The sequence below is a fragment of the Pleuronectes platessa genome, chromosome 10, assembly GCF_947347685.1.
Source record: "Pleuronectes platessa chromosome 10, fPlePla1.1, whole genome shotgun sequence".
In the NCBI taxonomy this organism is placed as follows: Eukaryota; Metazoa; Chordata; class Actinopteri; order Pleuronectiformes; family Pleuronectidae; genus Pleuronectes; species Pleuronectes platessa.
Genome location: NC_070635.1, coordinates 3,266,818 through 3,291,933, shown reverse-complemented (window position 1 = coordinate 3,291,933; position 25,116 = coordinate 3,266,818). Strand labels below are relative to the sequence as shown.

At 43.3% G+C, this 25,116-nt stretch overlaps 1 protein-coding gene across 2 annotated transcripts in view; it reads left to right on the top strand.

The window, feature by feature from the left end:
- LOC128449072 (inactive phospholipase C-like protein 2) overlaps positions 1 to 24,892 on the top strand; it is a 28,976-nt gene extending 4,084 nt beyond the window's left edge. For both annotated transcript variants that reach the window (XM_053432075.1, XM_053432076.1), the window contains exons 3-7: positions 10,890 to 13,373; positions 14,579 to 14,782; positions 18,449 to 18,524; positions 23,414 to 23,523; positions 24,689 to 24,892. In XM_053432075.1, coding sequence (XP_053288050.1) covers positions 10,890 to 13,373; positions 14,579 to 14,782; positions 18,449 to 18,524; positions 23,414 to 23,523; positions 24,689 to 24,892 — 3,078 coding nt within the window. The remainder of the gene's footprint in view (positions 1 to 10,889; positions 13,374 to 14,578; positions 14,783 to 18,448; positions 18,525 to 23,413; positions 23,524 to 24,688) is intronic.
- Positions 24,893 to 25,116: the final 224 nt, after the last annotated feature.

The following is a 25,116-nucleotide window of genomic DNA, read 5'->3' as shown; positions in this document are numbered from 1 at the left end:
ACACAGAGGGATGAACGGCCAGTGAGTCACAGCAGAGAGGATGACTTCTGCTAAGTTGGAGCCAAAAATGAATTTCATGTTAAGTTTCCATCAAGAGACACTTATGCCAGGGAGCGGCTTAAAACAGGAAGTGCTGAAGATTTTATCGTTCCATAATTCATAGCTTGCAACTTCTCTTGCGAGAGGTTATTTTTCAAATCTGGTCATACGCGGAAAAGACTTAGTATTTAAGCACCTTTGGATTTTGGTAGAGTGAAAATACGACGTCACGATCACAAACTTTTCTTTACTTGTGAAGGAACAGCTCAGAAGTTCCTGTCTGAAGCTTATCGTGGAAATCAGCCCTTGACTTCATTCCAATATTTTTCCTGAGGGCAGTTGTTTTTGCCTATGACAACCATGACTGATGGAATATTGCCCTGAGATGGAGGTTGTTGAAGGGCAGGAGCAGTAATAACAAGGCAGCCTGTTCCACACAAGTCAGTCAGCGTGCTCGGTTCTTGTTAAACAGCTTCTCAAGTGTCGGGAGGATGTGGTTGGAACAACACCAACCACATTCTCATAGTAACAACTATAACACTCAGCGTTAAACTGCAGCGTGACTTCCGTGAAGGTTTCTGTCGAACTTGTGGTGTGGGTGCTTGTATGCATGCGTGCGGTGATAGGACATGAATCTAATAACTAACCTTTCTCCTAAAACTGCACGTGCACAATCTAGTGACTAATATATCAGCTCGGCAGAGCTCTTATTTTAATGGTTGCTTAATGCTGAGCTTAAATTGATGCTCCACTCTAGATCTTCTCTCAGCCTCCCACTCATCCTTCAAATAATGGCACAAATATTCCCATTGAAACTTCTCTCAGTGATAGAACCCTCAATTCACATGCTCAGTATATATTTTTTGACCATTGTGTAAAAAATATTGCCAGTAACTCTGCCTCTTATACAAAAACACAAGCTCTCTTCTGTGAAAACCCTTTTTTTTTTTTGAGCATAGGGATTCAAACGAGTGTTATGCTCTAGGAGTGGTTGGATGATTATTTATGGCTGTTGTGATTCTTTGAAAAAACATCTTAACTTAACGTCTTTTTAGAGTTAACCACAACATACTGTATGACCACTTCCTCTGTGTGAAAGCCTGAACTGCCAGCGTCTGCCAGCCTCCTACACGGGGCTGGATGAACCGAACTGGGTGGAGCTGCACTTCACTTCTTTCTTTCTTACCAGAAATCGTAACTTCCACTAAGGAGGTTTGTTCGTTTGTAGAATAAGTCTACTTGAACATCGGAGTCTGATGAACTGCCCCTGCACTTATTTGAATGGGGAAGAAAAATCACATAACATCATCTTTGTTCTTGTATCAACACACCACGTTTAGAGATTGGTGCAGCCCGGCCAGACTTATGAGCCCCGCTTTGTAGTTTGAATTATAGCCTTTCGTGTTCTAAATATACCAAGTGAGCTAGTTTAACCCGTTAAGACCACATGCAGTAGATGTGTGTATGTCGCTTTAAGATCTGGGGAATAGTCGTAGAAGATTCAGACATATGCCATTACTGTTGACCCCTTTGCCAAGGCTCAGGGTGAGAGACATGTCTGACAGGTTCTCACAGCAAGTCAGAGGTAGAAAGACCTGATAACACTCTGTTACAGGGTCACTAACAACCTCTTAGCCTCTGAAGCAGTCAGAAACACGTGATAGACACCATAGTAAAGTCTTAACCTTTGGCGTTGTCTGTCCAAATGTGTGTTAACATTTAAAACAAGAAGCAAATCAACATTTAACAATGAATCCAAACAGAAAATGTCGACAGGTGGGCTCGTTGTTTCAGCGAGAGGCAGTGATGTGGAATAAAAAGCTCTCAAATAGGTTTTAATTTCATGTTTCTGTCTACTATAGTAATTTATGTTACTAATGGTTGGGGGGCAATGAACCGATACCGCCCCCCATGGCTATCACAGGTATTGACGACTATAGAGCTGATCGATTCAATTCAATCCCCCAGTCCCTCCCACAGGGCTGAGGCATAGAGATCATTAAACATGTAGCACACCAGTACATGTTACCAGTTGACACCCACAGCCCAAGTGTCCTTTTCGGTATTAGGACTGAAATAGATTAATCAGTGCATCATTGGACAAAGCACATACGTGGTCTAAGCAATGATTACATTGTAAACATGTTATGTGAGTGTTACCAGTGGCAGGAGAAATAATAAACCCCTGGGTCCACTTCACTTCCCAGCTCACTTCTCACCTCGGTTCCTCTTCTTCAGTGCAGAGGGCTCTTTTCACTGCTTCGTTAATAGCTCTTATTTCACAGCTCTGGCAGGAGAGGAAAACAATCTCAGCTGGTGATATAACCCTGTTAAAAGGGAAAAACAATATGGCAGTAATTATGGTGGACCAGCCGGCCTGTGGAGTTCATACATTACGTTGTATCACACTATATCACTTCGTTTCTGAAAGAGAGAGCAGCTGCTGGTTGGTGCTGCAGCTCTTTCCAGTTCAGTTAGATTCAGATGTGTTGAGTGGGAAAGTAAACTGAGCTCACTGCCAGGAGGAAACCAGTGACTCTGTGGCATGGTGAATTTGGATTCTGGACAGAAGATGGTCACGACGGTAAAAGGATGACTTGCACTGCGTCCACATGATTGGCTGATTGGGCAATTGCATGAATAAGCCGATGTACAGTGGTTCCTAATAATGTGCTCAGTGAGTGTATATTGAAATGCAAGCTTTTTAGGGAAGGCTTTCCTTGAGACAAAGTGTCGTGGTAAAAATATTTTATATTGTCATTCACATCAGTTTAACAGTTTAAATGTCATCACAAATGTTTCCCCTCTGTAATCTGATTTATATGCGGTTAATAACTAGTTGTTTATACTACAATATGTGTCCATGTGTTTTTTACCTTTAGTGCGATTGTGTACAATAGAACCGAAGAAAGGGAAATAAACTGGGTAATAATAATTTCTCTTAAAATTACTGTTGATGATGCCTGAGGCAAGAAAACTATAACTTGAATTACTTCCGCACTGGATTCCATCTTCAGTGAACTCCCCTGGATTATGGAACTACACCTTCTCCTGTCCCTGAAGAGGGGGGGGGGGGGGATAACACTTTATGTTAAACAGTGTGGTGATGTAAATGTTGTTGATATTGTTTCACAATGTCAAATTAATTATTCATGATTCTACAAACTGCCACCGGAGTGTTAGGACTGACTTTCCTTCATCATTTAGCCGGAGTCTGAAAACGGATTGTGGTTCAGCCCTGGTGCTTTTTCTTTTTTCTTTTCCTTTGTCCCCACAGAGAGGAACTAGCTGAATATGTGTTGGAGCGATGCAGCTCACTTGCACGGAATCCCGTTGCACAATCCAATGCCACCGGCAGTCGATGGGCTAATTTAATAAAGATCTTTCGACAGCCGTCCTTGATACAAGGTCCTGCCACCACCTCCGCCTCCCAGTCACTGGCTGAGGTTCTATGTGTTCAGGGCGACTCCCAGTTGCACTCAGTCACTTACTTGAATCGTTGCCTATTCATGCATCAGCTCAGGTGTCACTGATTTACACAAGTGCTACATGCCTCACCCATTTATTGCGAGGGGTAGCTCCAATGACTTGGCAGTGATTACGCTCGTGCCATGTTAATGGCAGAAGTGGTTTGAGCGCTCGTATGATGAGTTGTGTTAATGTGTCACTGTAATAATCAGTGGGGCACACAAGGCAGAATACATATTTAAACATTTAACGATGGGTTTAATTATAAATAATTATGTCTCAACACCACTGGGATGTATTTAAAATCCCAGAATCGAGGCTGCTAGTCAGATCTCAATAGAAAGACATTTAAGAAGTGTCTCCGTTGAGTGGAACCACAAGGCCGACCGTCGGGCCCAGATTGTGTGTTCAAGGTTTTAACAGGGTTTAGCTGTTCTAATGTGCTGATGCATAATTAACATAATCCACACTGTAAGTATGCTGATACTGAAGACTTCAATGGTAATTGCAGAAAACTGGAGCTGCAAAAGGAAGAAAAGATATTTTTAATGTTTCCAGCTTCTAAATGTGTATAATTGCTGTTTTCTGTGTCGTAACATTATAATAACCTGTTTATAGTTTTAGACTAAACTTGTGGTGATATTAAATTGTGTTCTAGGAATAGTGATGAGAGCTTTTCACTGTTTTTCAGATTCTTTACGGGTCAAATTTCTTTTATCGTTTCTTGAAAAAAATAAAACAATTACCAGCAAGTGTTAGTCACAGCTGGAAGTCACACGGTGTTCATTGTCATATTAGTGTTTTAAATTTGGTTTCTTTGGATAACCGCTCCCATAACCGCTCCCATTTCCTGCACACTAAGTATTTTAATATTTAATTAGACTTTCCATGCAATGGTCAACCATGAGAAAATGTTTCTTAAACAGTTTACAGAGGCCCTCTCCCTCTCTGTAATCCGATCTCAATGACAAACTTGTTCTTGTTTACTTTATGAACAGGAAAGCTGTCAGAGGAAATCACAACCTGAGGCCAATGTTATTCTGGAAGCTTGAACTAACAGTTATTCTATTTCTCATTCATAATTAATATATACTGAATCATGGAAATATTGAAAAACACTTGTAGCACTATAACAACTTTCTTACTGTCTACATAATGTTAATAAGGCTGGAATATTCCACGTGTCTCAATTTGATTATTCCTTTAATCAGTCCATGTAAACTTTTCCACTACTCTGAGTCGATTGGATCAAAATTGAATTAAACAGGGCTGGTTTTCTTTTCCGGTATTATTCCCTGTGCTTTAACTTTGTCTGGCATCACTCTCTTCAGCCTTCAGAGGTTTCACGGATGAGGCTCAGTGAAGCTGCTCTTTCAACAATGACAATTTTGAAACGCTGATTTATGTAACTGGCATCTAAGAGACAGCCAGAGAGTTCTGAAACCGTCTCAACATGGAGGCCTGCTCTCTTGCTCTCTCGCTCTCTCTCCTCTTTTAGTCTGAACTGTGACGTGATGGTTTTTCTGATCAGAATCTGAATCGGATCATTTTCAGCACTGGCAGCGTTGACCCGACATTAATGTTGTGTGAGTGCTCAGAAGTCTGACCTCGGAGAAAAATAATAGATTAATCGGGAAAAAATGTCATTCATGCATTAGGCTTTTTACCCGGATGAATTCTGCCAGTTAATCTGTCATAAACCATTGAGGTTTGCAAACAGACAGGAGAATTATCCAGTTTTAAGGGCAAAGACGAACAAAAGATAAAATACTGTTGAACCATTTGCAAGCCTCAGTCTCAACCTGAGTAAAGGACAGGCATAGGTTTCTTTACGTCCCAATAGAGTTTAATTTAAAAACTGTTACAATCTCCAATATCCCATTGGCTTTGCCTTCCCAGTGCGGGTCAGTGGTTCATAACCCTGGTTAAGGATTATATGTGGGTGTTTTTAGTCAGAGAGCTGGGAAATGAGAAATACTACTGATAATGATTCGAAAATGCAATTTTTGCTCAGCTTGCTGGTTGACATTCAAAGTCCTGTTTCATTCACAGCGTCCGGAAAATGTTTTGGAAAGTAGAGGGTTGGACGATCATGGTTAAAGCTAACGTGAAGGACAGAGTTAGAAAAGAGGAAATCCATCATTCTTCTTTTAAAATGTAATATTTGGAGGTGAGAGATCAGTGATGGTGTTTCCCCCTCTTCCATCCACAGCAGTAAAAAGAAACCTAGCACTGGCCTCAGGGTCAGAGACGATATCCGGGATGCTCCTGTGGTTCATAGGCCATAAGCATGCAAGCTAATAAACCATCAAAACTGTGTAAAGGCTCTAAATAATGTTACTGTATCAACAAATGAATACTGTAACTGGGTAATGGCTCGATCAATATTTGAGAACATGAGAGGATTGTTCAAAAAGCCTAGAGCCAGTACATTAAAAGCTGATGATGTAGAAACAGGAACTTTCCCCCCCTCTGGTTAAGTACATTTTTGGTGAGTAAGTGAAATACTGACACCATCGGTTTCATTTCGAGCGTAGGGAAAGTGAGAAGAGGGACTTTCTGGAATTTATGGACATTATGTGTCTCAATGTCTCTTTTGACTGTTTTGATCATCACTCATGCAAATCCAGGAAGCAGTGGTATACAGTAGAATAGGTTTGTTTAAAGGTGTCAGATAATCTAGTAAGTGAGGAGTGCTATTCTTTAGTCTCAACTGTACAATGTGAATATGTCAGTGACATGACATCAGTCAAAAATCCTCAGATATACACATGATTTAAAATTATAAATAAATTTGAATGTCTTATAATAAATTGGGCTCCCTCCTCCTCTAGTTTCGGCTCCAGTCAAACCTCTGGGGACTAACTCTTGGTCACAACCGCAGTGTTCCACAAATAGACACACGCTCCACTCATTTCTGTTTGTTCAGCTTTAAAAGTATAGTCCCCGGGTATTCACCTTCTTCACACTTCATTTGACCGACAACTGATATTATATGGTAAAGAACGGCAGCATCTGGGCCCTTCGGCAGATTCAAACCTCCTGTGGGATTTGACTGCAGTGCAGCTGGAGAACAGAGAGTCCATATGCTATTTTCATAATCAAACAACAAGCCCTTCACCGGAATATTGTTTATCTGCTACAATTGTGTGATGAACAATAACTGTACAGTAAAATCATTTGTAGCGTCTTATTGTCTTAATAATTTCACATTTAGGTAATGATTTACGGAACCAAAAATAAACCCAAATGAAATGAAATTGGTTAAGCTGTAAAGGTTTATTTAAAAATGTTTTTTTCCACTTCATCCTCTAAGCCTTGACTCCTAATCTTCATATGTTGGTGCTCGTATGAATTGATGGTGTTAAAGTGATTGGAGTTTGTAACGCGACTTATCGCCCTTTCTGAAAAGTTTACGCAAGAGCTCAATGTCCTCGACCAAACCGCCTTTTATTGATTCATGCATTTCCTCTTCCTTACTGTCACCAGTGAGGTTTACTTGTGATTCATTTACTTCCCTCTTTTGTCATTCCTCCAAAGCTTTGTCACCGTGTTACTCTCCCGTCGGACTTTCACACATTAGACTTGTTTTCATCTCGGCCTCCTCTGCCCGTTGGACGCATCAGGCGGTGTGAACACAGTCTTGTTATTTAATGATGCAGCTTGGAAATGAACTCTGTGGTTGGTTTGATGTGATTGATCTTCCTGCTTATTATTACTCCACAGAATTTCATATTATCAGGGTTCCTACGGTCATGAAAAACATTGAAAAGTCATGGAATTTTAAAATGTGTTTTTCCAGGCCTGGAAAAGTCATGGAAAAAAATTAAATGCCTAAAGTTTTGGAAAAGTCATGGAAATTTGTTATATTCATATTTTCATGTCGTTAATTTACGCTGAGTTTTAAATAACTCGTATGCTTTTAAAGAAATACGCTCAAAATATAAGCGGGCATACTTGGGTTTGTGTCATTTAAGGTATACTGTAAGCCTTGGAATTCTCATTGTTAGTTTTGTCACTTTTTCACATATACACCGAGATTTCACAGAATGTTTGGTCGTAGATATTTGGTTTAAAGTTATTAAAAAGTCATGGAAAAGTCATGGAAATCCATTGGTCAAAAATCTGTTTATAGTCTCAATTTAAGTTCTTTATGTGTAGTAGTATGGCTGTGTTTTTATTTATAGTTATTAGTAATAAAGTTTATGGTTACTATCAGGCCTAAATTTAATTTCTTTGTCATAAGAGTCTGACATTGACAATTCAGGTCCAATAATCGATATTGTTTCGGGCTCTAAACCAAACAGACACATTTAGTTTCTATTCACTTGCACCATTCGTACTTTCTCTTTGAAACAATGACCTTTATTGATAAACCCTGGTGTGGAGCTGTGATCTGCTCCTGTCTGAAGCGATGTGATTCAGGTGAGTCACGCTGCATGTTGTTGGGGGCTGTAGAGAGAACAGAGGAGCCGGGCATAATGGGTCCCCTGTGATACCCTCAGTGGCTCTGACAGTTCATAACTGCTCAGTGAGCCAGGAAGGAAAAAATGCAGGATTCAGGCCATTAGAGGATTTGGATTCCTACGGGGATCGGCGAGCAGTTGGACATGTTGTGTCTCACTTAGTCATTCTCTCTGCCTCTCGCTTCCTCGTCGCCTCTTCCTCTGTTCGAGTCTCCCTCCGTCTTCTGCACTAACTCAACGCAGACGCTCTAAATCACACAGAACGTATTTTTGGAACAGTAAAGGCCTATAACTAACGTCCCCTTGTCAGGAGGAGACAACCAGGATTACCATTCATATTTATCTCCTCATTATGAGATAGTCTGATACTCTTGTTAAATGCTACTGACACTTAAAAAATGTAACAAGGCATTTCCTCTCTGAGCATAAACTAAAAAAGAAAAATGAACCCAGTTATGGATAACGAGCATAGGGAAGCAAGTTTTCTTCTTTCTTACTTTCCAGCTCGTACTGTATTATAATCACAATAGCTTGTGGACTTAAATGCACTTCCAGTCAGATTATGCAGGTAAACCCTCGACCCTGGATGACCAGTAAAAGGCCATAAATCCTCAAGGGTAATCCGTCCTACTTCAACACAACAAACCTGATCTTATGGACATATCAAGGTCTTAATCAGGTCTGTGTGAGCTGATGTTACTTGAGCATCTCAGGTATTCAGGTTTCATAACTTGTTTTGGGGATGTGCTTTGGTCTGGCTCTAAAAATCTTAATCCTGGTTGACTTGGTATTTATTATTGAACTCCAAGGAACCGAGATTAACCGAGGAGATATTTGTGCATAGGAGAATATGCACCCTATAAGGTAGGGATCTGATGCGACTATAAATAGACAACCTGATAATGGGGATCTTGTCTTATAAGTACCTTTTAAGGACTAATAAAACTTACGGCAAAAGGAAATACCCGTGGTTACCTTACTTCCCCTAGAAAAAGGACTGTTGCAAAAGAAATGGCGCCTTCAGGAAACAATAACACGCGGTGTTTGTGTGCAGTATTGTATTTTGCTTTTGGTAAAGGAAGCGGGGGGGAAATCCTGAGGTAATACAGCAGGAAGTAGACACATTCCATCAGTAATATGTGAACACAAGGTTAACATGAAAACATTCTTGACCAGATCATAAGGATTATCTGCAGTCATGCATTTAGGTTTCAAGCTTTAAGAATGTGATTAATGTGTTTACATTTAACTCGACATGGCACATCCATGGTTCACAGAGAAGTGGTAAATCCCTCCAATCCTAGGTATCATGTCACAATCTGTGTTTAGCAATACATTATTGTTATAAAATCTTATATGTATAATGATTTATTAATTAGTTTGGGTTTAATTCCGGTTATAGACTGAAAGGCTTCTCAGGATCTGCGTGATAAGATGTTATCGTGTTTGAGATGTTTTTCCCGGGAATTTGAGGCTCTGCCCAAATCAAGTTTTATTATTATATGTCATCTACCATGACAAATTAATTGTACAGACAAACAAACCATCTGACTGAGGCTATTCTGTCTGCAGCTGCACTGTGGTCAGTAACCACTGATTGTGCTGCATCCTGTCTAAATGCAATGAAGTATGTACGTGACACATAGCCCAGAAGTCAGTGTATATTTACCTCTAATAACCACTGATCAGCCCATGGCAGTCAACAAAGCTGTAGAGGAGACAGTAAGAGGACAGACTGGGGACAAAATTAAGTTAGAGATGAGAAAGAAGGACAGCAACACTCATCTATCTCACCTGGTGTTGTCAAATGTATTGTTATGAATGCTGTCACCAGAGAAGGTAGAGTTTTGTCACGTTTCTTTGTCATATATGATTATGTTAAAAATACATTAGCCGTAAATATCAGGGAGGATGTGTTGAAAGCTACTCCATGCGTCACATAGTCAAACACATGGAAATCATGTATGCAACCAGGCAATCATTCTGTGGCTTTACCCATCCTGCCTTGACACGGTGATCTTTGTGAGTCTTGTGTCTGTCAGCATGTTGTGCACATCTGAGTCTGATTACACGAGAGGCTGTGAAGGATTCAAGTATTTCATTAAATCCCTGAGGAAGACAAAAGTCAAGGGTTTCCACTGAAGTGCAGTGTCAGGAATTCTCAACTTGGCAACATCGTATTGTTGACAAAGTGATGCATTCTTTTTGCATCAAGTGGTACCATTAAGCTGCCACCAAGTGATTAACAATGGTTTGGGGGTTTGGCTGGTCTACATTTGAGAAACGAGCTTGAAGAATCTAAAATGTGAAACAGTTTGTTCCCTGTGCTGAAGGAACCTGCCACAGTGGGAAGTGCAGAGTAAGTTCAACATGTCAGACATGTGGCTTCTGTAGATGTCTGGATTTCTGTGGGCAATACTTCCTCAGGGAGATTCCATGTTCTGTCTCTACAATATACAGTGACAGGAACCCTGAAGCCACCCAACAAAAGTCGCTGCTGTGATTCCACAGAGCGAATGCTCAGACCGAACCGGGGGGTGGGGGGGTGGGGCAGGAAGGAAGGACTGAACATGGAAACTGTATCAGAGCAGACAGCGTGTTGTGTTGGGCTGTATTGTTCTGTAGTACAAGCAACTGCCTGGCTGTAACTGTAAGACAAAACATTTAATCCTGGATTTTATTGTGAAAGACATTTGTTGGACTTAAAATACTAATCAAAAATGTGTAAAAGATTGAAAATACTAAGAATGTAAATGGGGATCAAACATCCTAATAGACTTAATGATCAGAAGCGAAGAAATAAAGGGCAAAACCCTTTCAGGGAAATAGAAGAACCTGATTCTGTACAGCTGAAATGTCGAGCCTTATTCTGTTTCTGAGCTTTTTATTTAAAAATATTCTCCTGTTTGTTTGCAGGATGGTTCCAGACATCGCAAAGAGAGAAAGAAGACCGTGTCATTCAGCAGCATGCCTACCGAGAAGAAGATAAGCAGTGCCAGTGACTGCATCAATGCTATGGTGGATGGCTCTGAGCTGAAGAAAGTGCGATCCAACTCGCGCATATACCACCGCTACTTCCTCCTCGATGCTGACATGCAGTCTTTGAGATGGGAGCCCTCGAAGAAGGAATCAGAAAAAGCCAAAATTGATGTGAAATCCATCAAGGAGGTCCGCACGGGGAAAAATACAGACACTTTTAGAACTAATGGAACCTACGATCAGATATCAGAGGACTGTGCTTTCTCAGTCATCTTCGGGGAGAACTACGAGTCCCTGGACCTGGTGGCGAACACAGCAGATGTAGCCAACATATGGGTAACGGGACTGAGGTACCTCATCTCCTACGGGAAACACACGTTAAATATGATAGAGAGCAGTCAGAACAACATGCGCTCGTCGTGGTTAGGGGAACTCTTTGATGAGGCTGACTGTAACAACAGCAAACAGATAACGATATGTACCGCTGTGCAGCTCGTCAAGAAGCTGAACCCGGGACTTAAAAATATAAAAATAGAACTGAAGTTTAAGGAGCTTCAGAAAGCTAAGGACAAACCAGGCTCCGATGTGACCAAAGACGAGTTCATCGAGGTCTTTCACGATCTTTGTACCAGACCAGAAATCTACTTTCTCTTTGTTCAGTTCTCCAGCAACAAAGAATTTCTGGATACCAAGGACTTGATGATATTTCTAGAGGCAGAGCAGGGTATGGCTCAAGTTAGCGAAGACATCAGCCTGGAGGTGATTCAGAAATATGAACCATCTAAGGAGGGTCAGCTCAAGGGCTGGCTCTCTCTCGATGGCTTCACCAACTACGTCATGTCGCCAGAGTGCCATATATTTGACCCAGAACACAAAACGGTTTGCCAGGACATGAACCAGCCCTTGTCCCACTATTACATCAATGCATCCCACAACACGTACCTGATTGAAGATCAGTTCAGAGGTCCCTCAGACGTGACGGGGTATATCCGTGCCCTCAAGATGGGCTGCCGCAGTGTAGAGCTGGACGTATGGGACGGGCCTGATAATGAACCTGTTATTTACACTGGCCACACGATGACGTCACAGATCGTGTTTCGCAGCGTCATCGACGTCATCAACAAGTATTCCTTCGTTGCATCGGAGTTTCCACTGATGTTATGTTTAGAAAACCACTGCTCCTTAAAGCAACAGAGAGTCATGTTTCAGCACCTGAAGAAGATCCTTGGAGACAAGATCATATTGGATCCTCCTAAACCTGAGGACTGTTACCTCCCTTCTCCCTCGGAACTGAAGGGAAAGATCCTGCTGAAGGGGAAGAAGCTGAGTACGAGCTGCACTGCTTCGGAGGGTGAGGTGACCGATGAGGACGAGGGGGCGGAGATGTCTCAAAGGATGAGCATTGAATCTTCGGAACAACAGACCATCGCTTTGAAGAAATTCCAGCTGTCCAAGGACCTCTCTGATCTGGTGACCCTGTGTAAGTCTGTGGAGTTCAAAGACTTTGCGACGTCCTTCCAGAGTCAGAAGCACTGGGAGCTCTGCTCCTTCAATGAGGTCTTTGCCACTCGCCATGCAAGTGACTTCCCTGGTGACTTTGTCAATTACAACAAGAAGTTCCTGGCACGGGTGTACCCGAGCCCCATGCGGATCGACTCCAGCAACATGAACCCACAAGACTTCTGGAAGTGTGGTTGCCAGATTGTAGCCATGAACTACCAGACTCCAGGCCTGATGATGGATCTAAACATTGGCTGGTTCCGTCAGAATGGGAACTGCGGCTATGTGCTGCGTCCAGCCATCATGAGGGAGCAGGTTTCTTATTTTAGTGCCAACACTAAAGATTCTGTGCCTGGTGTTTCTCCACAGCTCTTGCACATGAAGATCATCAGTGGACAAAACTTCCCGAAACCCAAAGGCTCAGGTGCCAAAGGAGACGTAGTAGACCCCTACGTGTACGTGGAGATACACGGCATCCCGGCTGACTGCGCTGAACAAAGGACTAAAACAGTCAACCAGAACGGGGACAACCCTCTCTTCGACGAGAGCTTTGAGTTTCAGATAAACCTCCCGGAGCTCGCAATGGTGCGCTTCGTGGTGCTAGACGACGACTTCATCGGGGATGAATTCATCGGCCAGTACACGATACCCTTCGAGTGTCTCCAGCCAGGGTTCCGTCATATACCGCTACAGTCTCTGACGGGGGAAGTTCTGCCACACACCTTGTTGTTTGTTCATGTGGCCATAACCAATCGAAGAGGAGGCGGTAAGCCACACAAAAGGGGACTGTCTGTACGGAAGGCCAAGAGGAGCAGGGAGTATGCCAGCATGAGAGTGCTATTGATCAAGGCTGTGGATGATGTCTTCAAAACAGCCATCCTGCCACTTAGGGAGGCAACGGACCTCAGAGAGAACATGCAGGTAAGAAATTAAAGTTCAGATGCATTTGGTTTGCCGGTGTCTTCACCATTGATGCACCGTCATGATCTAAAATGTATGTGCTGACTGCAAGAAAAGCCCCCCCCCCCCCGTCTTCTTGCATGAGAAGAGTTGAAATCTGAACCCGCAAGTCAAACTTATATAATGTAAGATTATAACCATATTTACCACAAAGAATTTTGAGAATCTAAAAAAAAAAGGCTTCCCCCTTCGAAAGAGAAACACGTCACCACCACGCTCAACTGAATCTGATTCGATTTAACCGCCATGTGTTGTGCAACCCTCAAAACAGATGCAGACAAGTTGCGTCATAATGCGCATTAGGATGAGTCCCATTTGAATGGCATGTCATAGATTTCAATAACTTCTAACGTGTGAATCAGAAACAGATACAGCAGAATGGAAGAGGTAAAGAATAATCATGTTAAAATGCTACAACAAATGATGAAAGTGTCCTTTAGCTTTAACCACGAGACCCTGACCCACACAAACCCAGTGTCACCCTGAACCTCTTCCCCCTGAACTTGAACATGTTTGTGTACCATCATGAAAACAGTTTAATACTATCTTTTATGTGCAAATGTGTAATATACGTGCTCATTCACAGTCTCAGTTAAGAAAGATACTACATTTCATGAGAAATGCTTTACAGGAGTCTCTCAACACTCTGTGGTCGGTCCCATGTTGTGTCTCTCCAGGCATCGCATTGGGATTTATTTTCGGTCACCCTGTTTATATTGCAGTCATTGTGTGATAATAAGCCACTGGCCTTGAGAATATAACACATCCCGGCCGTCCTGCCACAGTTTGTCCCTTCGGTTGTTTGTGTTGGGTTTAAATTTGGCCTCTTCACAGGAAGGTTAGGATTTTTGTGTGTGTGTGTGAGCTTTTTCCCATTTCCATTTGACACTGGTGTCAGTCCAGTTTGTCTGAGTGTGTAAATGAAACCTCTCCCAGGTAATTAGTGAACTTGCGGTCACTTCCTCTCACAGCGTCTTAGTTATGATTATATGTTTTATTTAGATGAATGCCAGACTTAAGTAACATGGAATATTAAGTTACTCTCTCTTCACACTGTAACTGATGGTTATGGCCTCAGATATTTGTTTTTATTGGCATGTCTGTGCAAACCAGTATAACTCTATGCAGGCCCATGCTTCTCTTTAACTTCTCTCGTCTCTCTGCAGAATGCCATAGTGTCCTTTAAAGAGCTGTGCGGCCTCTCAGCTGTGGCTAACCTGAAGCAGTGCATCCTGGCCTTGTCCCCTCGACTGGCTGGACCCGACGTCACTCCCATTCTGCTGTTCAACCTCGCTGACCAGTATCCTGAGCTGGAACCACAAGGCCTGCTGCCAGAGGTCCTCAAGAAGGTCGTCACCACCTATGAAATGGTAAGTTGCTGTCAGGAGTTTGTCTCTCAATGGGCAGAGTAATGTCTCTTCAAGGACAAGTGAAGGGGGCTTAAATATTTAGTATTTAGTTTTACTCATATCTTGCAGCCCTAGTGTAAGTAGGCAGTGGTTCACAGTTACAATTGTATGGGAGAGACCTAATCTACCAAACTAGCTTCGATTTCATTCAAATCAATAGCTTAGCTTTACTGGTCTTAATGGGGACACACAGTGGTGGTTGGGTAATGGGGCCAGAGCTCTGTTAGGTAATAAAATCAATATCCGCAAGTTACACAACATGCCATTGAGGTTATTCCCAGACAATACCATTATCCCCATCACATCCTGTTCTCTGACCCTGATTCTCATCATGCTATGACGGAGTTCAGCATTATTTCAAGCAGAAGGAGGAAATCCACAGACCAAGTAGAGCTACAAGTGAACGACTTTGAATAATTTTGCACCCAGTAATTAATTAGTTTATCGGATATTTACATCCTGTTGGTTGCAGCATTATGTTTCCAACAGAGACACATGAAGTGCTATTTACACCAGACAGAGTTATTTTCACAGCACTCTTCATCCCCCTCAGAGATGAGCATCTGAACAGGGAGATGCTGATGGAAAGACTCAAGACGAAGACAAATTAAGGTGACCCCTCTGCTCAATCCAGACTCTGGAGTGGAGGGGGAGGTAATTGGCCCTGATGGAAAGAGTAGCAGGGAAAATTGAGTTGGAGGGGGAAGAAAGGAGAAAATGACGGGTGTTTGGGGAGCAAAGTCGAATAAATTAAGAGGAAGGGCTTAAGTGGTTCGAGGCTTCGACCTTGATCATCCAACGAGTGTCCGGAGAGACGAGGAGCTGACGAGCACGGAGGCGCAAATGAAATGAGGAGAGAGGAAAAACTTAAAGAGTTGTAAATACTGTATGGGACAATAAAAAATCTGAAATTCAGGCACTGGGTCAAAATCCACCAGTGGGACGAACCAGCCTCTCACTTCCGAATTGGCAAAAAATAGAATCTGGGTCTCGGTCCCTGGCCATTTATGAGCAGGAAGAGAGAGATTTAGCATGATGGCAGTTTATGGTCTTAGATAACAGGGTCCGGTTTCCGTGTGTTTGTTTCACAGCAGAGGAACTGAGGCCACAGTTGGTAGACGGAGAAAATATGAAATCTCTGACGCGTTGATCCATGGAGATAATGAAACCCATGTGTTTGTCATTTCTTCACTTGGCAATAATCCAATATCATGTTTTCCCCCGTGGTATTTGGGAAAACATCTGAAATACTGTAGATATGCATCAGCTCTGTGTTGTGCTATTATTCATCCGACACACAGTTGAGGTCTGTTGTGTTAAATAATCCATTCTTAGAGTTTTTAAAGGTCCAGTGCAGAATGGAATTACTCATCTTACATCACCTTGAAAAATAAATGAGCTTCCCTGTGCCTTTTCCTGCAGTGCGGCTACTAATGATAATAATACAACCAGCACCAGCACTTACAGTAGGTGGTGTTTAGTGTGCAGATGGGGCACAGTGCACCCACCTACCTTTTTAGAATGTGCCTCCTAAATGAGATGCTTCATGTGCCACCGGGGCTGTAATTTCTTCACCCATCAGGGCGGTAATCACAGCGTGTGCGACAGCTCGACGTGCCCCCCCCCCACCGCAGCTGCAGAGTGACACGGGCAGCCACAATCACTTAGTCATGAGCGCTTGTAGCCTAACATGGTGATTCACGACATGGTTTTGTGAGACTGCGTCTGTCCCCCCATGAGGCACACGACATGATGGAGTCTTATGTCATCAGGCTTTCAGAAAAGAAAAGGCAGGATGTTTGTATTGGCGTTAGAAAAATGTCTTTGCCCTTTTCATTTCCTCACAGATTCTGCTAAAATGGGGATTTAGAGCTGAACTGTAAAGAAAGATGGAAAAAGAGATCGTCCTTACACAATCGCTCCTAAAGCACAACTCGTGTCATTCTACATTTTTCCTACTGTTCACAAACTTAATGTGAAGAACATAATCAGCAGCATCTGATCCTTCAGGTTCTTACTGATGACGTTTTTCCTCAGAACCAGATCAGTAAGAATTTACTTTCACTTTTACAAAACAAGGAAACAGCTTTGCTTTGCAGCTTTCAGCAAACAGTGCTCCGACAGGAAGAGCTGGTGCACGTGTGTGTGTGTGGGGGGGGGGGGGGGGATTAATACACGTTTGCTGCTCCAGTGAATTTCCAGCATCAGGACAATGTGTTCGACTCTAAATAAATCACAGCGGATGATTCACAGTGACGAGCAAAACATGTGACCCAGAGAAAACGTGGCAGTCTTCAAACATTGTTGTACAATAATTAAGGGGTTATTAAAGATGACATACATGTATACAATCACTTTTATTCCAATAGCACTTCTCTTACACAGTAGCAACTCTAAATCCCAATTAATATTAAATTAATTGAACAAAGTTACAAAAACTGTTAATATCAGTCAATATTAATAATATTATATAGGTAATTACTGTTTCTCTGTAATAAAACCCACCTTCTCTACTCAAGTAGTATATTTGCTACTAATAGAAGTTTCCCTTTTCTCTTTTTGCCCTCCTTTCTGCCTTCGACACCCCCCGCTACTCGTTCTTTTCTCGGTGGTCAGCCACACGGCCGGCGAGCTCCAGAGATCGATCTCAGGGGCAGCGGCTCTTTTCTCACTCGGTGGCTTTGTTACAATGAGCTTGAATAAAAACAGTGTTTTTCCTGTCGTCCTGGCAGCTGAGCTGGGCGGCCTTGGCCTGCGTGGCACAACCTTGCACTGCACTTAAGGCACTTAGGGAGTGTACCGAGTAAATGTACATGTCAATTAAAAAACAACGGCGCGAACACAAATGCCACCGGATACCAAACGGGCATTAACTGAATATCATCTCCTTCAGATGAGACAATTAAGCCATTACTGGAGTATTCAGGGGGGGGAAAGCTCCAGATGGTTTGCGAGCCACCTTGTTCACTCCGTGCTTGTTCACCTGTCTGTGAAAGGCTACACATGCATCATTAACCTCCTGAAACTCCTCTGAACAGCCAGAGAGGGTTTTTTCTTTTTTTTTTATTCAGAGCAGTGTGGGGAGGATGCGGTGTCTGGATATAATAAATGGATTCCCGAAGCCTTTGGGTCGGCTCTAACGGCCACCCTGAGAGTTTTAACAGTTTGCAAGTCAGAGGAGATTGTGCACTCAATTAAGGCCGAGCACAACAGCGGAGGAGCTAAACTTAGAATCATTCACAGATGCGGTTTCACGGGTAGCACAGTAGTGGCGTGACTCATAAGGCTTCGCACCTCTTAGATTTAACGTTTCATCTTTATCAAACAACTTCCAGGATCTGCCATAACAGAAGCTTTCCACACCGAGCAGCAGGTCTGACACGTACCTTTTAGATATAGGACACTTCCTATTTGGAAAGAAAAAGGATAACATCCTAATTGCTTGTGTCTCCTTCCCTCGCCCACAAGCGCTCCTGCAATAACAGCTTGTTTTTCACAGCCCTCCCTGGACAGACACCACCCGGCCAGCAGAGCGAGACTCCTCCCTGCTTTGTTGTGGAATGCCACTTCTTGCTGATGTGGAAAATGAACGCAAATGTGAACAATATGTTTTTCTTCTGCTTCCAGGTGATCCAAACCAGCCGGGCGGTCCTGGAGACCTATGAGGGGATATATGACCGAATCCTACAAACGCAAAAAGCAGGTGAGAGACGGCAAAAAAGAGAGAGAGAGAGAGAGAGAGAGAAACCCTTAAAGCCTGTGTTTCCCCGACAGTATTAACCAGCTGCTGAATGTCTGCCTGCGGCTCCTTCGTCTCCCCAATGCTACAAGACACAGTTAAATCAATAAGAGATTGGGTAGAGCTGATTATACTTGGCCTATTTGCAGGAGAGTGGAATTACCATTCGATTCATGTTTGAATTGGAGCACCCCCCCCCCCCCCCCCCCCTCCCGTGCTGTATTTTAAACGCAGCTACACCCTCTTGTGAATTTACCTCATATACAGGCTCATCATTTTAATTTGAAAAGGTTTATATGCTCAAATGTTGAGAAAATACTAAGTTTGAGCTCCCGTCTCTTTAAGGCCCCCGTCTACCCCTGATTGGCCAGCGCTCCCACTCTGGTCTGATTGGTCAACCACTTCCATCACGTGTAGGAAGTGTTGGTCTCCACTCATGTGTGAACTAGGCAAATATACAAGTAAAAATGTCACATAATGAAGTATTACCCTAATTATCAAAGGAGGATTTGAGAAACTTGTATTTATAAATGATATGTCTCCCTTTTATATGTTTATTCAGCCCCCACATGTTAATATGATGTGGTCAGGGATCAGGTCAATCCACTCGTTTGATTGGCTGCTCCTCAGTGAAGCTCAATGATCTGCAGATTGCATTATTCTCCGCGGGCAGTGTCAGTCCGACCCACGTTCAGTCTTTACTCTGTGACACGTCTTGTTCTCTGAAACGTGCTGCAGAGATCAAAGCTAAACTCTGGTAACGAGAGAGTTCTCTTTAGAGATTAATGTGCTTCATAATGCAGCACTTTGCCGTAAGGGATTCCATCAAGTAACAGAGAGAGCTGATTTATCACCGAGTCGGACCGATGGAAGCGCCAAGTGAGAGTGGAAGGGAGCAAAGATGGACCATCATTACCGTGGCTCAGCTTTATTGGTTTCCAGATGGATGCCTTTATAAAATATTCATCTGCGATTGTCTTGGCAGATCTGAGAGCAGCAGGACTTTGTCCAGCACGTTCCAGCCCTGAACAAATACCAGATAAAGGAGAAGGGAGTGACTGAACTCATTGGTTTGCTTGTGTAATTTTTAAATGGCCGCTGTGTGAACTTTGCCATAATGACCCTTTTTCATCTGTGCAGCGTTCATGAGCATCTCTTCCTATTCTCTTTCTCAAGGCCACCGGCAGTTTGTCAGTTTACAGATCTACAGTACGATAATATTTACAAGTGTGCACAGATTGCAAATACGTTGACTCGACACATTAATATTACACACTGTGTGATTTAGAGATGCATTGTGCTGCCTCCAGTTCCACCTGTTGCTCATCTGCACATAACTTCTCTATTGGAAATCATTCAAAGACTGAAGGAGTTATTATCTGCTTCATCACCCGGTTGTCTTCACACAATTACATTTAATTATCAGGAAATCTGTCATAATATTAGTTTTTCGCTGAATGTTTAACAAAATTATTTATAACAGATAAAAAAATAGAGCAGTGAATATATAAACTTTGTGTAGTGATTTGTCTCTTTTGTTTTCCAAATTAATTCACAATACTACTAAACAGTATTACCCAATATATTGGAGCATGAATCAGAAAGGCCGAAAGAAACAAATGATATAAGAGGGAATTGATTATTTGGTATTTTAATTCTGTATAATTTTCCTGATTGATTTATTGTTGGCTAATATTAACTACTCAGAGGTAACTTTTTACTCCCTTATATCAATGTCGGACCCAAACAAATCCATTTCGGTCAGGCTCTACTTCACATGATATTAATATTCAATGTATTAAAATAATCGTGGTTATTTTCACGACCAGTTTATTGAGACAATAACCTCAGGATCTGATGTAACTATCATTTTGCGGCACAGAATGAATTATCCCTCCACTTAAAGTCCTAAACAAGCGTAAATCAAACTTTTTTATTCAGAACCTTCTACAGAAGCTTTGTGAGGCTCAAAGCATCATCATTTGTGATTATCACCTAAAAGAAGCCGGACACATTTCAACAGCAAACAATTGTGAAGTAGGACACAACAGATGGAGAAGTGATGAGCTTGAACATTGATTTATTTTTTCACCCTGAACTGACACATTTTCATCCTTGCGGTCTGTGTGTGCACTCGTGTTTCAGTGTGTGTGTGTGTGTGTGTCGTGGTTTCATGCACTTGTCTGTTGTGGGGAAACTGGGTCAGTACAAACCCAATTCCCCCTTTACAGCAGGCGGAACGTTCCAGCAGCAACAGCTATTAAAGTTGTGAATAATCCATCACATCAGCTTAGACAGGGGCTCCCCCCCCTTCCCAAAGGAAACACACACAGACACACACACACACACACAGGAAGGCAGTGTCAGAGAACACATTCAGGTGTCAAACACGGATGTCACTTCCCTCAGCCGACAGTCACTCCGCTTCCAATTAGTGAGTCCAGCTCGATGGCTGAGCAGACTAATTAGATGAGTACACAAGACGTCGTTGTGTTGACGCTGTGCAGAGGGAAGCGACAGGTTTCTATTTCCAAAGCAAGGAGCGAGTGTTTGTGTTACACATGTTGAAACACATCAGATGTGTGGAAACCCTGAGATCACACAGTGCAACGCCATCTTTGTTCTTTGCTCCTTCAGCATGTAGCCCACTGCACTATAGATTTCTACGACAGCAAGTATTTCCATTTTCCAATAATCTGCTCGTCATTTTCTTCCTTGATCGTTTTGGCATTTTTCTGATGTTTTGTGAACTAATGACAATTTCATTATATTGTGGTTGTGCGACCAAGAAAAGCAGCAAATTCTTACATTCCAATTTCACCATCTCCAATATGAATTTATATACGTTAATGTAGTGTGGTCAGGACAAAACGAGCAAATCGATGACGTCACTCTCGGGCTCTGAAAAATTGTGATGGGGGGGGGGGGGGGGGCTGCAATCATCAAACGATGTGTGATTCTCAGATTCAGTGGTGTGAGTGGATGCGATCAAATCTGGTTTAATGAATGATCAATAACCAATCAACTGAATAATTCAGATTATGCTAATCTTATCTGCGATGCTTTACTGTAGCCGAGAGAGAGAGAGAGAGAGAGAGAGAGACGGGCTCTACTGTACAGCTGCCGTCTTGCACCATTACCTCACAGACTTCAGTGAAACGCCTTCCCTCTGCCCGACTCCATAACATGTTACTAGGCAACCTCCAGTGTGTGTCTGTGTGTGTGTGTGTGTTTGAGTGTGTAACAGAAAGAGGAAGCTGTGCACCATCTTTCAGCAAAGTCATGCTTCACGTGAGCAGCAGCGGCTCTGTACTTACAGATTGTGAAATTGAATAAACATAATCTTTGCCTGATGGTTAAAACACAGGAAATGTAAAAGGTGAAGGTGCGTGTGTGTGTTTTGTCTGCAGCGTTGTGTTGTCTGGTTCAACGATGACAAACGTGTGCGACCTGGTAGTAAATTCTCTCGGCTGTTTGAGGTTGTGTTCCAGCCCGAGGTCGGTTAACAGACTTCAGCTGAGAGGCACTGAAACAACCCAGTCCCACACCTATTAGGATGATTTGCCGCGAAGGGATCTCTCTCTCTCTCTCTTTCTCCCCCCCCCCCCCCTCTCTCTCTCTCTCGTCCTGCATCACGTGCACACCATGTTTCCATAGCAACAGTACCAACAGGGCCCCCAGTACAGACTCTAGATATCAACGCTTCCAGTGAACAAACTGGGTATTTCCCAGTGCAGACGTGTGTTATGCAGCCCTGTGCGTATTAGGAACTCTTCTCTCTCTCTCTCTCTCTCTCTCTCTCTCTGTCTCTCTCTGTCTCTCTCTCTCTCTCTCTGGTTTATTCACCTCACAGGCCAGGGCTGCCTGTTGCTGCTGTGTCAGTGCTCGTGCCATAAAGCACACTGAACATTAAACATGTCCTGGCTCAGACTCAGTCATGCAGAGGGAGGAAGAGAGAGAGAGAGGAGGTGGGGAAACCTCCTCGGGAGACAGATCCCTCCTCTGTTCGATGCTTGATGCTGATCCACAGTGAAAGGACGTCATGTCTGTCTGCCTCCACAGCTTCTCTCCTCCACTTCTCTCTCTCTCTCCGTTTCATGGGAGCTTTTTTTTTTTAGTTTTCTCCTCCTCCTGTGTTTTATCAAGCGTCTGTGCTTTCTCCCCCTTTTTTTTTTTTCAGGTTCACCAGGTTTTTTACTCACTCATCCCCCCCGACAGCCCATTAATACCTTGTTGGGATCAGCCGCTCACTCACATTTCACCCCAGGACTTAGATTTCAAATTAATGAAGTACTGCAGGAGGGCACACGTCAACAGACAGTACAGTAAATATTAATGTAACACTGTAGATTGTAATTAATTAATCTGATTGTAGGAGCTCTGAAATCATGGAGCACACGTTACTCACCTGGTTGAGCTCCATCTAAAGAGGCTTTAACTGCTTTCCTGTACCTAATTGGGTCAAATCGAACAAAGACATTAACCTTAATCTGGACTTTAAGGTGTGAAAAAGCCCTTAAATCTAACTCTTAGCCTTAACTTGTTCAGATATGTTCTTTTAAAGCCGACGCCTGCACCACAGCAGTTCCTGTGATCCCCTCTCACGCTGCAGATGTGCAGACAGGAGAGAGGAGTCGTCCTCCACAGCCTCACAGTCTGTGTACGTCTGCTGCAGCAGTTGACTGTGACATGTTGACAGTACATGTCAGGGTCTAAGCTCTAATGTGTTTCACCCAGTCCTGTTTCCCGGACCTGTCGCCTCACCGCCACACTTCTGTTTTCACAAGCCGACGTGAGGTCCGGGCCACAGAGACGGATGCATCACTTTAAACTGGTGTCTGTTTCTCCTTCAGCGATGGAATTTCACGAGAACCTCCAGGACTTGGCCACGAAGGAGGGCTTGAAGGGCCGGAAGCTGCACAAGGCGGTGGAGAGCTTCACGTGGAACATCACCATCCTGAAGGTGAGGGTTTCGACTCAGATCAGCCACAGCTCCGGTGCCCAGTGTGGTGTTTGCGACAGGGCACTCGGTTATAATAATGAAATGTGTTTCTTCTCATATCGCTGCAACGCGCTGACGGTCACAGGAGGTCAGAGCACGGGGGTCAGGGGCCTCGGGCGATTCTCCCTCATGAACATTTCACCATTATTCTGGTTATGTGACAGTTCTTGTTAGAGGCTGTGCGACAGAATGGTTTCCAACTGCAGCTGAAATGAAGGGAGCTGCAAATAGGCCCTTCAAAATAAAAACCAGAGGATATAGGACAGAGAGAGTTTCAGATTGCAGGGTTAGATAGAACTTGTTATTAAAGATGAGGACTGCATTCTGCCTGCACTCCAGAGATAAACGTTGATTCACCCCGACATTGTGTAAATGTTCACTGATTCCTTGTCGCTGCGTGGGAGGCATTTAGAGAAACGCATTAGATCCACAACGTTATGTTCCATTCTTAAAAGGATTAGTTCACTTTATATAATTTAAATTTTTTTTAAATAAACCTACATTTAAGAGAGTCTATAAGTCAGCAGTTCATGAAAAGGGCTTGGCTGATATAAGCAGTGATTTCAGTTATAAAAAGATTTGATATCAGATTCCAGGAGATGTTAATATGTCTCTGAACTGAAAGTAGTAGTTGTTGGTTAATCATTGTAGCTGGAGGTAGCATCAGGAGCTAGGAAGACACTTGTTGTGTCATAATGATCAGGTGACGTGAGTGGAAAGACATCAGGAGACATTTTATGCTTTTTCTCTTCTCTGGTGTTTAAGTTCTGCAAAGTTAAAAACCCCCAATGCCGCAGTAACAGGCTCCTGAGAGGAAACACTTCTCCTGAAGCTCCTCATCAGTAGTAGGGCCCGACACCTTCTCCTCATCGTGATGTCCCTTGACACGATGCCCGACATTTGCATAATGCATGTATTGCAGCTGGTCCGGCTCGCCCCCTAACATCCAGGTCCTGTAGCGAGGACCTGAGATTCTAGTCCTCATCAATCCTTCTGGTTTACTGTTACTGGCATGACTGAAAACGTGATGTGGTTAATTAGAAAATCGTTACCGTAACTTGATGAACCCACAGCTGCCACTGCTCTGTGTCCACCATCTCTCTGACACGTGGTTCCATCCCCTCAGGGCCAGGCAGACCTGCTGAAGCATGCCAAGAGTGAAGTCCAGGAGAACCTCAAGCAGATCCACTACGCCGTGCTCACCTGTAACCTGAGTAAAGGTGGAGCAGCGGGCGGCTCCTCGGGCTCCGAGTCCAGGGGCCGACGCAGCCTTGACGCCATCGCCGAGAAGGCCCCTGGGGAGGAGGAGCTCACTGGTGAGGACAACTAGTCCCCCCGACCCCCCGACCCCCCCCCCCCCGCTCAGACCTATACGCTGTTCCTGCCTCCTGAGCTCAAAGCCCACTCTCTCTCTCTCTTTGTGTCTTTTAACCTGACTTCATTACTCTACACTCATGCGCACGCACTAACTCAGACACACACCAGTGTTTTTCCACATTCCATCAAGTACATTCCTGTATCCCAAGCACAGCTGTAACCTCTTACAGACATTCG